At 38.6% G+C, this 14,032-nt stretch overlaps 1 protein-coding gene across 7 annotated transcripts in view; it reads left to right on the top strand.

Moving 5' to 3' along the window:
• The window catches only part of LOC147391096 (DNA primase), a 59,861-nt gene that overhangs the window by 24,948 nt on the left and 20,881 nt on the right, over positions 1 to 14,032 (top strand). For all 7 annotated transcript variants that reach the window (XM_086457694.1, XM_086457693.1, XM_086457692.1 and 4 more), the window contains 3 exons: positions 3,314 to 3,421; positions 12,302 to 12,367; positions 12,459 to 12,721. In XM_086457694.1, the coding sequence (XP_086313820.1) occupies positions 3,314 to 3,421; positions 12,302 to 12,367; positions 12,459 to 12,721 (437 nt within the window). The remainder of the gene's footprint in view (positions 1 to 3,313; positions 3,422 to 12,301; positions 12,368 to 12,458; positions 12,722 to 14,032) is intronic.

The following is a 14,032-nucleotide window of genomic DNA, read 5'->3' as shown; positions in this document are numbered from 1 at the left end:
GAAAATGAATGTATGGGTCTGAACGAACCACCTGCTCATCAAGCTGATTAGATAGGAAACCTCCTTCTCAATCTTCAAACGGGTCGAAATGCATATGACGTCATTTATGCCTGACTGTTTCAATCTCTTCGAAAAAGCCATGTTCTGCATCACCGATAACGCCCAGTCTACCCACGCCTCAAAAGGCGAGGTGTGACTGTCAAATTTCACTGGCTACCAAACAAAGTCGCCGCGACTTGCAGAAAAGTGCATCATATATTCGGCGCCGGCATTGATGCCTCCCTTTTACCTTGTATTCAGAGAAGTCTAGACATGGCCTTTGGGCTGCGAAAGGTTGTGGAAAACTAGTCTTTCAATGGGGAAATGATCATCCAAATGAAGAAACGACCTCTGGTATGTTGTCGCCTTCTCAAAGGCAGAAGGGGTCTCCCTCTTTTGATGGCTAGCCTGAAGCGTTTGGATGGACTTGCCTCTTCTAGCCATAACAAAGATTCAATTGGCAGTGCGTTTTGAGAGAAGAAAATTAGAAAGGAAGAGTTCGCAAAGATTGGGAGAGGAAGTTTAAAGAAAGAGTGACAAAATTGAAATGCGAACAAAAGAAAGAGCACCCTTTTTAAAGGGTTCTAGTAATTCGAGCAACCGTCCAACATTAACGCCAAACACCTGTTTCCTTGAAAATAGCAAAAGGCATAATGATGATACTAGTTGTCACATTGAAACTTGAGCTTACGCGGCGGAAATGATGAGACGGTACAATTGTCTACTTGGCACAAAGAACGAAGGACTGATAATGAAACTCATTAATGAGGCACAAGAACTTAGACTACAGGATTGCGGTAGGCAATTGAGTCATGTAACAATGCTTTCATTACTAAAAGAAGATAAACTCTAAACCAAATCGCAAGAGCCATAGTGCGTAAAATCACGGCGACCACTTCGCCTTTATGCGAAAAGGGACAACAGTAAGATGGTGCAATTTGTGCATGTGCACGATCTTTAGATCACGCACATGCAGGGGAACTAATGTTGATGGGGATATATGTCCAATGACCAAGGACAACTGACATGTCCGAAGTTGCCAAGTAACAGAGAAGTGGTGCTATGGGATTGGATGATGCCATGCGGTGCCACAAGGCCAGAAGAAACCGGATGTAATGCGTAGCGGACATAAAAAAATCTTCTAGAATGGTTTATAGGTAGGTGGCATTATGTGCATGAGCCTACATTTTCACGTGATGTGTCATAAGGAGAGCACGTCGGCTAGGTGGCGCATCAACATTGGGCACTAGAGAAAATTGAAGGGGCAATGGAATCAATACAAAAAAATGTGGACGAATATTCAAACGGGCAAGAATGGAGGACACTTGGTGTTGGGGGATCCCTAACTCTAGCAATATATAAAGGAAAATTGTAATTTTGTCCTTATCACCTTATCCACTATTACTGTTTTATGTTTTTTGAGCCCTACTTGTTTTAAAACTTTATTATTAGGTATTTTAAGTTTAGCTGGAAAGTTTTTGTCGAATGAGGAATTTTGCTAATTTGGAAAGTTTCTATTTCGAAAAGTTACTTGGAGTACAAGGTAGATTCAAATTTAGCAATTGGTCTTTTCTATTTAGACAATGTAATAGATTGTTTTAGGGAGAATTTGATGAATAAAAAACTTATATAATTTTTCTGTTTATGGCTTATATGTTGAGGCATTCAACTTGGTGATGTTACAAAAAATCATTGGGGTGATTCCAAGGTAAATCATCATCTTTTTCTTTTTAGTTTTTTTTAGACTTTTTTTATTTTTTGTTTTGAATCCATCAAGAAACCATTAACAACCCACCAGGGACCCATCAACAAACCCACCAACCCTCCCTACAAAATTTTTAATCCTATTACAAAATATCGTAAAGGTGGGCTATTTGCACTCACCACTTGTGCTCTTTCCACCCACTTACTCCGTGCACCTCCCCAAAAGTTTGAAATACTCTTTTGACTTTTTTTTATTCCAGGTATTCTTTACCCTCACCATCCCTATCAAATCTCATTTGGTATTTGTCTTCTTCCTCTCTCTCATTCTTATTCTTTGCATCTACGAAAGTTTCTACTATGTTTCAACAAGGATTTTGTGGTACAAGAAACAATACCCATAAAGCTTGCAAAATAGGTTACAAATGATCTTGGAAACCTCAACTCCTAAACTAGAGGTTGTTAGAAAATCTCAGCGATGAAAAAAAAAAATAAAAAAAAATCAAATGAAGCTTCATCGGCATGTCTCTACCGAATTCTCCAATATAGATTCAGTAAAATTCTACCAAATTTACCTAAAAGGACTTGGTAGGTTCGTACAGTGCCCCATTTGGTGGATTCCTACCCAGTTCTTTCAAGTAGATTTGGTAGGATCTTTCCGAGTAGCAATAAAATTTTTCGGTAGCTTCCTACCGAACAAAATTTTAACATTTTTTACAGGTTTGTAGAGATTTTTTTGTTAGGGTCAATTCGGTCCACTTCACCATTTTTTTTAAAGAAATTGATCTTTAAGGTGGTGGTACACTGAGCACCAAATGGTGGGTGCAAACAGCCCACCCCTTTTATAAATTTTCTTTCTCCTTCATTACCACCTAATGAGTCTTTCCACCAATCTTAGTAAAGTAGAACAGATCAGTATCGAACAAAATTAGGTTGTTCTACATCAATTTTGGTTTCAAAGCTTAGTGTTCTATTGTCCTACATCAGAAAATAAATAGTATATTGGAGATATTGAATTGGATACCATTGTCCATGTCCGTGTCTTGGATTTTGGGATACGAGGAGTCGTATCCCTGTTTCCCACACTAGTGTCCCTATTGGTATTGTATGTAGGCATCTTAGATCCAAAGCTGAGAATAGAGATGGCAAAGAAATTTGCCAGTTCACATCACGTCCAAAGTCACCTATCCTATATGGAGAGGGAGGTGAGAATGCCATAAATATTTTGAGCCATTTCTTGAATATTTTCAAGAAAAATTGACTATTGAACTTCCACCAATCCACTAATTAGACTCATTTGGTCCATGAGGAAGATGGCGTGCTGGATTTGGTGCAACTTAGCTCCACTCATCATTGAAAATAATGCTTTTCTGCTTTGAGAATAACGCTTCATGTTCTGAACTTCAAGCTATAATTTTCTTTTAGCAAATATGTGCAGTCTCTTGAGTGAATCCTACAGTTGGCTTATTAAAATTTGTTTCTTGATGCCTCGGTATCATAGTACATAAATTCTATGATGAACTTTTTAGATACTATATTTTTCCTGATGTTATGTTGCCTTGTGATTTGCTAGGAAGAATTCGAAATTGGTATTGGTTCTCAGATTATGGTTTGATGGTTTACAACATGTCAAGGAGCAGATATTGTGAACGTATTGGTAGAGAACATAAAAGCAATCATGGTAATGTTTACTCTTTCTTGTTCCTTATCTTCTCTGTAAGTTGTAAATAATAACAATAAAAAAATGAGGTTCTAAATAACATGGCCACAGCACTGAACGATTTTTATTTGGAAGAAGTTTTGGCTTCCTATAGCTCTTCTACATGTGATCCATTTCATTATAAAATAAATTAAGTGTTTAGTCTAGAGAAGTGACTTTAAGGGCTAGTTAGTTTTAACTCTGGATGTAAATAACGTGAATTTAACGGTGTGCATTTTAACTTAGTTTACATGCTTGTGTTAGTGGTTCTTTGATATGTCATTTATACATCCTTTTCATCTTATAGAATTTTTTTCTTCTTTTTTTTGGATGTATGGGTAAGGAAGTCAACTGTTAGTCTTCTTTATAGTTGCAAGTCAGTAAAAGTACGTCCCAGGCAAGGTGACCAAGATTCCTATAAATGCAATCGAATCATTCATCTTTAACAATGTAGAAATTCCATTTTCAATGTCTTTTTGAGATGTTGACTTTCTTTTGCTTACGAGTGTATAGGCTCTATGGACTTTTTGTGGATATGTATGTTCTTTTACTGATGCTAATCATAACCAGATGATAACTACTCCCTTTTCGCTTTCTAGACAAATTTTCAATAGAGATGATACGTTGGAAAAGAGAGCAACAAAATGGAACACATTAAAATGCCTACGAAATGGAAAGAAAAAAATGGAATTGGAAGTTCCTTTAGCAATCGAAGAATAAGATGGAAGCTCAACAAACTACATTTTAAAATCCAATGTTTTCAAACTTCAGTGTTGCTATAACCAATCAAAAAAAAAAAAAAAAAACCAAAACCAAAACCAAAAAAAAAACAAAACTTCAGTGTAGCTATCTGCAATGGCATTATCTACATAACAATTACATTGGCACAACTGTGCAAAAGATTTCTTGACAATGTGCCTTTGAGGCTCGAAACGCAGACACACATTGCCTGGGTGTGAAGGCCATGCACTACGACACCTAGAGTTAGGTGTAGCTCGCCCCGGAGTCACCCGGGAGCATCCATGCAAATCCATGTAAGGCTCACATATGAAGCCATGTTAGCCCCGTGCCAGGGCATATTTGTTAGCTTAGTGGCATTTTTGTAATAAAAGAGTATGACTGGCCTCTACTTTTAATGTTTTCTTCTGCAAACGTAGGAAAGATTTAGCGTACTCTTTGGAGGAAGGGTGTCTTTGTGCCCAATTCCTGGCCTACACCCACGTTGACCTTGAGCCCTTACCCAAGCTACGTTGCGTCTCGCATGTATTAGATCACCAGTTGCTTGTAATACACTTTATTTGCTTCTGTAATGTGTTACTCCATATAATTGTATACTATATCAACAAAGTTTCCTCCGTGCTTTGTCTCCTGTTGCTCCCATTCTCTTGTATTATTAGCTACATTTTGTGTGTGTGTGAGCTATTTGACAGGCTTGCTTGCGGGCTATCACCCCAAGTGCCGCACGACCTCGCTTCGAAAGAATATGGCCATGACATTGGGGCAGTTCATTTTTGTTGTCCAAGAGGATTCTTTGGTGTTTAGCCCCTTCTGTGATTTGTTGGGGCATTTGGAACGAGCGAATTAGTCGTATTTTGAGGGGAGGGGTTCCGTTGTTCAAGATCTGATTTTATCTATTTTGGCGCTCTTGTTCTCGTAGAGCAAACTTTTTGAGAAATTCAAAGAGGTCTTTTTTGAAGTTTTTATTGTTAGATGGGAAAGGGTTTGTAACTTGTCTTTAAGTTAGTGATTGTTTTTGGGGCTTTCTTTTTTTCTTTATTTGTCTCTTTGTACTTTTGGTATGGTCTCCTCGACCTCCCCTTTTCTTCTTCTAATAAAATTATATTTATTGAAAAAAATAATTAAAAAAGCTAATTTAAAGTGGAAGTTCTACACGAGAAAAAATGGGAAAGAAATATATGAAAATAAAAGAAACTTTTTTTATGCAAGCGCTTTACAAATAAACACAAGTATATGAAAGTTTGATCATCTGAGCGGCAAAATTTACAATTACTTATTAAGATAGTTTCATTTTAGTAAATTAAAAACAAATATATCATTGAGTGATCACGTCCAAATTGACTACAAACTAAATGTGTTTGTTTAGGGTGAAAAAAAAAGAATCTGGAATTTTCCTCAAATCATTGGTTTTCTTACCCTAAAATTCAAAAAATAAGCAATAAAAAGAGTAAATGCATCATGCATCAATATATCTGCTACATTTGTATATTTGTAATTCTAATGCATGTTAAAGTTATGAAAAGCATGAAATTAGAGAGAAAAGTAATTTTTATCTCAAGTTTAACACTAGAATACACAATGAGAGGAGTGTTATTCTTGATTTTGATCTGTACACGTTTTTAACTCGAGGATACCATTGGAGTGATTGTTTTCAGTTAACAACCACTCAAAAGCAAAGAAATATGGGGAATAGTAAATTTTTTGGAAATATTACCAATTGAACTTCTCTTCGTCAAGTTAAAGTTTGACAAAATTTGGCCAATTTTAATGCCATGAAAGTTGTGTATGGCGGATAAAACACATCAAGCCTCTGTTTTTTATTTTTTATTTTTATTGATATGTAGATGTTTGTTAGATAGAAAGCTACATATTATCCTTGCTTAGACATTTTTACAAAAATGTGGACTATAATAACTGAACAATGTAAAAAATTTAATCCACTCTGTTATAAACTATTTACATTAGAGAAATCCTAACTATCAAAACTTGAGAGCAGACACCAAAAATTTCATAAAATAGGCTTTAGATGCTAGGCAGTAATCTTGACTATCAAAACTTGAGAACATACTCCAAAAATTTCATAAAATAGGCTTTAGTAACTAGGCATGATTACCAAGTTTTTGCACCAACTTGTCAGAATGTGGCCACATCATTCAACTCTCTCTTTTTTTCATGGCTTTAATTATCTCAAAACCCCTAGAGTTGCTTAGATTTGAACTTCATGTGTTATCACCATGGTTTGAAGTTTCGCTCTCTTTCGACATGTTTTGGTGGAACATTCTTGTTTTGACCAAAACTTGAATGAACCCCAAAACATTGTATGTTTCTAGAATTTTCGGATTATCGTCGAATGTTTTGGAATGTGTCAATCAAGACCATCTTGATTTTTCTCCCAACCGAAACATTGTATCAAAATGAGATTTTGAATCTTGGTTATTATTTCACTTCTTTGGCAAGTTTGTGCCATTATAACACCACCATCATGATTTCTGACGATAAATCGCAGTCCCAGATATTTTGTGTTATTGTTTGCTACCAGCCATTGGTGAACCCCAAATCTTTGGGAGAAGGCTCCGATTGATCAACACATTTATTTGCGATCAAAATTGTCCTAAACTTGCCTGCCTTTGATAAAACTTTTACACATTTGAGTCTCATAAATGATTCCCTAGGCATTGTCATAGTTATTCCAGTATGCTTATATGATCTCATTTTCCATCCACCTATTGCGAAGCACAATTGATCTGGGATGTTTCTGTTAGAATAAGTTTATAAATGTCCTTTTTAGTCATTTCCTCTCTTATGATTATGTAATACCTTTTAAGCCCGATTAGGGCTAATTAATGAATTTAATCTTTTTCTCTTAATTTCAATTTGGTATCAGAGCCTCTCTCTCTCTCTCTACCTCCATCGATCTTCCACTCCTTCTGCGACAAACCAGTGACTAATCTTCGTTAAAACAACACACACACACTCGTCTACAGTTCGTATCACCCCTACGGGGGTTCTCAGCCACTATACAACCCTATTGCATCATGCGATAGGGAGTTCACACCCATTCAGAGCCTGCGATCAGGCTGTGTTCACAACAGTAGTGCTGTTTGAGGATTACGATGCCTCTAGTGGCTTTGTTTAAGCCTTGAGACACCCAAAGTGGATGTCTTCGAGCCTTGCGACTCTGAAAACAGCCTCTTTCAACACTTACGATCAAAGTCTGCCTCATACGACGTTGGTAAGTGGCTGTTTGAGCCCTGCGATCACAGCAGGTTGATGATTTTGAGCAGGCGACACCAGTAGGTAGCTGCTCTAGTTCGTGCGACACTTGTGGGTGGCCATCTGGGCTCCTAAATCACAGCAGGTGACTGTTCTTGGCTGATTCGATCATCGTCAGGGTCATATGAGGATGGCGGCAGTTGTTTTGAACATCTATGGAGGTCTGTGATTACAACAAGATGTTATTTAGGACTGTTCTACCAGCAATATTACTGCTAGAGACTCTACACTTACGAGATTGACTGCTCGGATAACCCACAACAGTGTTTAATTAGATTTAGCAGTGTTTAATTGTTTTTTCACGGGTGTTGCGATCACTTTATCCTAGGGAGTTGTGTCCTCATCTTACGTGAACTTGTTTCCAACCATAGTATTCGGATTATTCGATGGCTTCTGAGACATCCTCGTCCTCGATCACTGGTAATAGTAATGGATTGAGCGGTCCGCTTTCTCATTCAACTGATTTTCCAGGCATTCAGATTACTACAGTGAAATTAGATGGTCCTAATTATCTCCTCTGGGCACGATCAGTTGAAATGTTCATTGGTGGAAAAGGGAAGATCGGTTACCTCACTGGGGCGGACAAACAACCTTCACAGACTGACAACTCCTACTCCCATTGGTTTGCTAATGATTATATGGTCCGTTCATGGCTGGTTACTTCTATGCAACCACACATTGCAGCTGATTTTATGTTTTCCTCGAGAGCAAAACAGATATGGGATTCCGCAAAGAGTATTTACTCGCAACGTCAGAACAATGTTAGGATTTTCAACTTGGAGCGTGAGATTTCTCGTCTTTCACAAGGAGACTTTTCAGTTACCACTTATATATCACAGTTACGTGCTCGGTGGGAAGAGTTGTCTTTCTATTCCTCATCTTATGCCTGGAAGGACTCTTTTGACGAGACGTTATATTTGTCGATTTTGGATAAGAATCGGGTTTTTCAGTTTTTAGCTGGTCTTCAGGATGAGTTTGAGTATGCGAGAGTTCATTTGTTGGGTATGGATCCGTTTCCGTATTTACAGACCGCATATTCTTATGTCTTGGCTGATGAGAGTCGTCGCGTGGCCGTCATACCTCATTCTTCGGGAGATCATTCCGTTATGCTTGCTCACCTATCGTCTCCACAAAACCCCAGTGGGACTATGTCTACCCGTCAACGACATAAGTGTGATCATTGTGGAAAGTTGGGTCATGTGAAGGCCCGATGTTATGCACTTCATGGTCGTCCTAATCAACAACTACAACAGTCTCAACGATCTTCAGCTCATGTAGCTTCTCAGTCGACTATTGATTCACCACCTCCTTCAGCTAATACATCCTCATCAGATTTGGTATCTCTATCCCAGGCTGAGTTTGACAAGTTCAGGAAATTCTTCAATCAGATGGAGACTTCATCTCAGTTGGTCTCTACATTCGCTCACTCAGGTACTTTTGCATCTGCACACAGTGTTTTCACCACTTCCTTACCATGGATCATTGATTCTGGTGCCTCCGATAACATGACCGGTACGTCATCCTTATTCAAAACTTATAGTGTTTGTTCTGGTCATCGCAAGGTTCGCCTTGCTGATGGTTCTTTGTCCTTTATAGCTGGTCAAGGTCATTTTCCTATTACATCTTTATCCTTGACTAATACACTGCATGTTCCTCAACTCACTACTAATCTTATATCTGTTAGTACTATTACCAAAACCTTGAATTGCAGTGTAATTTTTTATCCCTCTCATTGTATCTTTCAGGATCTGGAGTCGAAGAGGACGATTGGCACTGGACGTGAAGAAAATGGACTGTATCTCTTGAACGTACCTGGTTTACCTAGCATCCATTCTGTTTCCCAGATTAGTTGTAGTAGTCAATCTAATAAGGCTCTTGTAATGCGTTGGCACTTACGTTTAGGCCATATTTCTTTTGGATATTTGAAACACATGTTTCCTGTTTTATTTAATAATAACAATTTGCTTGATTTTTCTTGTGAAACTTGCCAATTAGCTAAACATGTGCGTTCTTCCTATCCTGTTAGTATGAATATTGTTGCACCTGTTATATTTGACCTAATTCATTCTGATGTGTGGGGTCCTTCCCCGGTCCCATCCACTCTTGGTTTTCGTTACTTTGTCTTATTCATTGATGACCATAGTCGTACCACTTGGGTCTATCTTATGAAACACAAGAGTGAAGTTTGTGGAATCTTTAAGCAATTTCTTGCTATGGTTTATACCCAGTTTGGTCGTACCGTCAAGACTTTTCGTTCTGATCATGGTACTGAGTACACCTATAGTGAGGTCTTAAAACTTTGTCTAGAGTCTGGTATTGAGCATCAAATGTCTAATGTTAAGACCCCTCAGCAGAATGGTCGTTCAGAAAGAAAAAATCGTCATATTCTAGAGTTAGCTCGGGCCATTTCTATTGGTATGAACGTGCCACAATCTTATTGGGCCGATGTTGTTCTTACTGCTGTTTACCTAATTAATCGCACCCCCTCCCGCGTTCTTCAGTTTGCCACGCCTCTTTTTCAGCTTGATCAGGATCTTTCCCTGTTTCCCCTTTCTCCACGTGTGTTTGGGTGCGTGTGTTTTGTTCAAATTCTTGACCAAACTCGTACTAAACTTGACCCCAAGGCTATAAAATGTATTTTTTTGGGTTATTCATCTACCCAGAAAGGTTACCGGTGTTACCATCCTCCTTCTCGACGGCGTTTCATTTATCGGGATGTTTCCTTCTTTGAGCACACCCCATACTACTCTGGGTTAGTTGGCACTCAGTCTGAGTGGTTTCCTCTCGATTCCCCAGATGATACCCTTCCTGTTCTCTTTCCTCTTCCCTTACCTGTACCCTTCTCTCCACCCCCTGTACGTGTGTCACCTCCTCTTCTGCAGGTTTACTCTCGGCGTCCACGCGATACTACCATCACTTCTATGCTAGACCAGCTCGCCTCTTTGCCTTCAGATCCGTTACCTTCTGTTCCCTGTGATGATCGTCCTATTGCCACTCGTAAGGGTAAGCGCACTTGTACTTATCCTATTTCTAATTATGTATCTGATTCTGCACTTTCACCCTCCTATCGGAGTTTTCTTGCCTCTGTCTCTGCTGTTTCTCTTCCTACTACTGTTGCAGATGCTATTACTCATCCTGAGTGGCGAGCAGTTATGATTGATGAGTTGAATGCTCTTGAAAAGACTCAGACTTGGGAACTTGTTCCTCTCCCGCCTGGAAGGAAAGCTGTGGGATTTCGTTGGGTTTTCACACTTAAGCATAATCCAGACGGTTCTATTGCTAGGTATAAGGCTCGTCTGGTGGCCAAAGGTTATGCTCAGACTTATGGAATTAATTATCAGGAGACATTTGCTCCGGTTGCCAAAATGACCACCATTCGCGTTCTTCTTTCTATTGCCGCTATCAAAGGTTGGCTTCTCTATCAGTTAGATGTCAAGAATGCGTTTCTCAATGGTGATCTTCAGGAAGAGGTTTATATGGTCCAACCTCCTGGGTTTCTTACATCTGCCTCTCCTACACTCTTTTCTTGCGTCACTCCCACGGCAAAACTGTTGCTCTGATTGTTTATGTTGATGATATTGTTCTTACTAGAGATGATATGACTGGTATTACTGAGGTAAAAACTTTTTTAGGCCGTCAATTTGAGATTAAGGATCTTGGGCATCTTCGCTATTTTCTGGGTATTGAGGTGGCGCGGTCCCAATCTGGTATATTTGTTTCTCAGCGAAAGTATGTCCTTGATTTACTCACTGACTCCGGTCAGATTGGTTCTCGTCCCGCTGATACTCCTATTGAGCGGAATCACAGGTTGGCTGATTCTGAGGGGGAGTGTGTCGGATATTGGGTAGTACCAGCGACTTGTGGGAAAATTGATTTATTTGTCTATGACTCGTCCAGATATTGCTTATGCTGTTAGTGTTGTAAGTCAGTTTATGCACTCACCTCGAACATCTCATCTTACTGCAGTCTATCGTATTCTTAGATATTTGAAGGGATCTCCTGGTCGAGGTATTTTGTTCAGTAATCATGGTCATTTGCGTGTTGAGGCATGGACAGATGCAGACTATGCTGGTTCCGTGACTGATAGACGTTTTACTTCTGGGTACTATACTAAAGTTGGTGGTAACTTGGCGCAGTAAGAAGCAGGATGTGGTTTCTCGGTAGAGTGTTGAGTTTGAGTATAGAGCTATAGCACTTGGAGTGTGTGAATTGTTGTGGCTCAAGATCTTATTAGCTGACTTGTGTCTTCCTGTGCCAGTCCCTTTCTTACTATATTGTGATAACAAGTCAGCTATTAACATAGTGGCAAATCCAGTTCAACATGACAGAACGAAGCATATCGAAGTTGATCGTCATTTTATTAGAGAAAAGATTATTTTTAGACAAATTTGTACTCCCTTTGTTCCTACATCTCAACAACTTGCTGATGTTCTTACTAAAAGTGTTAGTAAAATTACCTTTGAAGGTATTCTGTCCAAGTTGGGTGTTGTTGACATTCACGCACCAACTTGAGGGGGAGTGTTAGAATAAGTTTATATATGTCCTTTTTAGTCTTTTCCTCTCTTATGATTATGTAATACCTTTTAAGCCTGATTAGGGCTAATTAATGAATTTAATCTTTTTCTCTTAATTTCAATTGTTTCAAATTAGCACACATGATTCTCAAAAATGTATGCCATCACATGGTATGTATGTTGACCCACTATCCAGAAACTAATGCTTAAATTAAAAGTCTTTGTAATTGATGAATCATAGAACATTTCTTGTCATGCACTTTCTTTGTCAATTTGTGTATATGTATGGTTCAAGCCAAAAGTTTGCTAATATGTGGACAACGTGATTTTTGTTCAGTGATGTACATCTTTGATTTCAAAAGGGCTGGCTATTATCAAAAATGCTATGATCCCGATTGCAAAGGTTCGATGATAACAAAACCTTTTCCTATAATGCCTTCGTTTTCGAAATTTATGTGAACGATAACTATTGAATAATATTATGATTATGCCAGGATATCGATCTCCCTTCCGCCCAATCCCCAGAGATGTCATCCCTGATACTATGGCTTTCTTCAATTCAACTGAGTCAGAGCATAACAATCTGATGAACAATGACCTTGACCATCAATTTGTTCAAAATGATGTGGATCATATTTCATGTGGTAATGATCAGAATATTACTGACAGCTGCAAGAAAGATGGGTGGTGGCTTGAAGCCATAAGAATTGCGGATGACATTGAATGTAGGAGAAAATCACAAGAGCTTGGTGAACTGGTTAGTTTGTTTGTTCCATTCATTCATGTAGTTAACTTTTATTTACTTTTATTCTCTTTATCACTACTAATACCTATGAAGTATTTATGTCGTTAACTTTCATGTGTGTGTGTGTGTGCATGTGTGCGTGTGTTCTTAATGGGTTGTAGCAAACTAAGTCATTTTATATGATCAAAATGCTGTCAACATAAACATGATAAACACCACAATAAATATTGCAATATTACATTCTCCTATGCTCAAGGAGACAGATTTGTTCAGCTGACCTCAAAGTTTTGGGACAAGGCTTTCATGGTGCCAATCTCCTATGCCCCCCCCCATTTTCAGATTGGAGCATGAATGTCAAACATGCTCGGTTTTAAAAAATACATTAAACCGAACTACCAACACAACTACAAAGTCCAAATCCTGCTACATTCCACACTCCCCTTAGGCCCAATACATTGTTCAATACACCTTCAAACAAATGGAGGACATGGAACATCGTGAATATTGCAAAGATCTATAATTGGGCATGTTGAATCACTCTTAAGTGTTGGCAACGAGCTACTTTGATCTTGCTTTGTTGCTATGTCATCAATAAGAAACATGATAGAAATTATCTAATCTAAATGGAAACTAGACAAGAAATAATAGTTTATGCTTGACCAAAACCTGAGACCTTAAACATAGAGGATTCAATGGCTCTTTGAGTCAAGGAAGTATTAGGCCTCATGGACAAGATGAAAGAGAGAGAAGTAGCAACCACATTAACGTTGGAAGCCTTAATTATTTCTTCAATTTCTTATATGAGCTACAAACATGTATTGAAAATGTGACCAAATGCGTCAGAAGGAAAAAAAACATAGCCCAAAAGGAAGGGGTGGGGGGGTGCTTGAAGTGATCATAGCAAAACATTCCTAAAGAGAAGATGCAACACATCCAAAAGAGTTTGATACCCTGTTTTTGGTTTTAAAATTTAACCTAAAAAGGTTCCTAATAGACCAAGAAAATGGTGTCTGAATAGAAAACAAAACGAAGTGTGGGATTTGAACATGGCAAAGGATTCCTAAAGAGAAGCAACACTTCGAAATGGTGCCAGAGAGCCATCCAGATTTTCCTCTACTACCTAGATAAGGTCGCACAGATCGAGACCATGCTTGAAAGTTTTGGCCATCGAGAAGAGCAGTAGTAATACGTTGGGCTGAAGAATTAGACTCAAGAATTGTGGCGGAAGTTGTAATTGCTTGTTTCGAAGTCATCGCTTTGGTTTGAATGGAGGTCTAAAGAAGAAACTTGCAGTACCAAGAAACACAGAACTTCATGGGCACC

Source organism: Akebia trifoliata, chromosome 11 (genome assembly GCF_017979445.1).
Source record: "Akebia trifoliata isolate Shusen 1 chromosome 11, ASM1797944v1, whole genome shotgun sequence".
NCBI lineage: Eukaryota > Viridiplantae > Streptophyta > Magnoliopsida > Ranunculales > Lardizabalaceae > Akebia > Akebia trifoliata.
The sequence above is the reverse complement of the archived record's forward strand: the minus strand, read 5'-3'. Positions and strand labels throughout refer to the sequence as shown.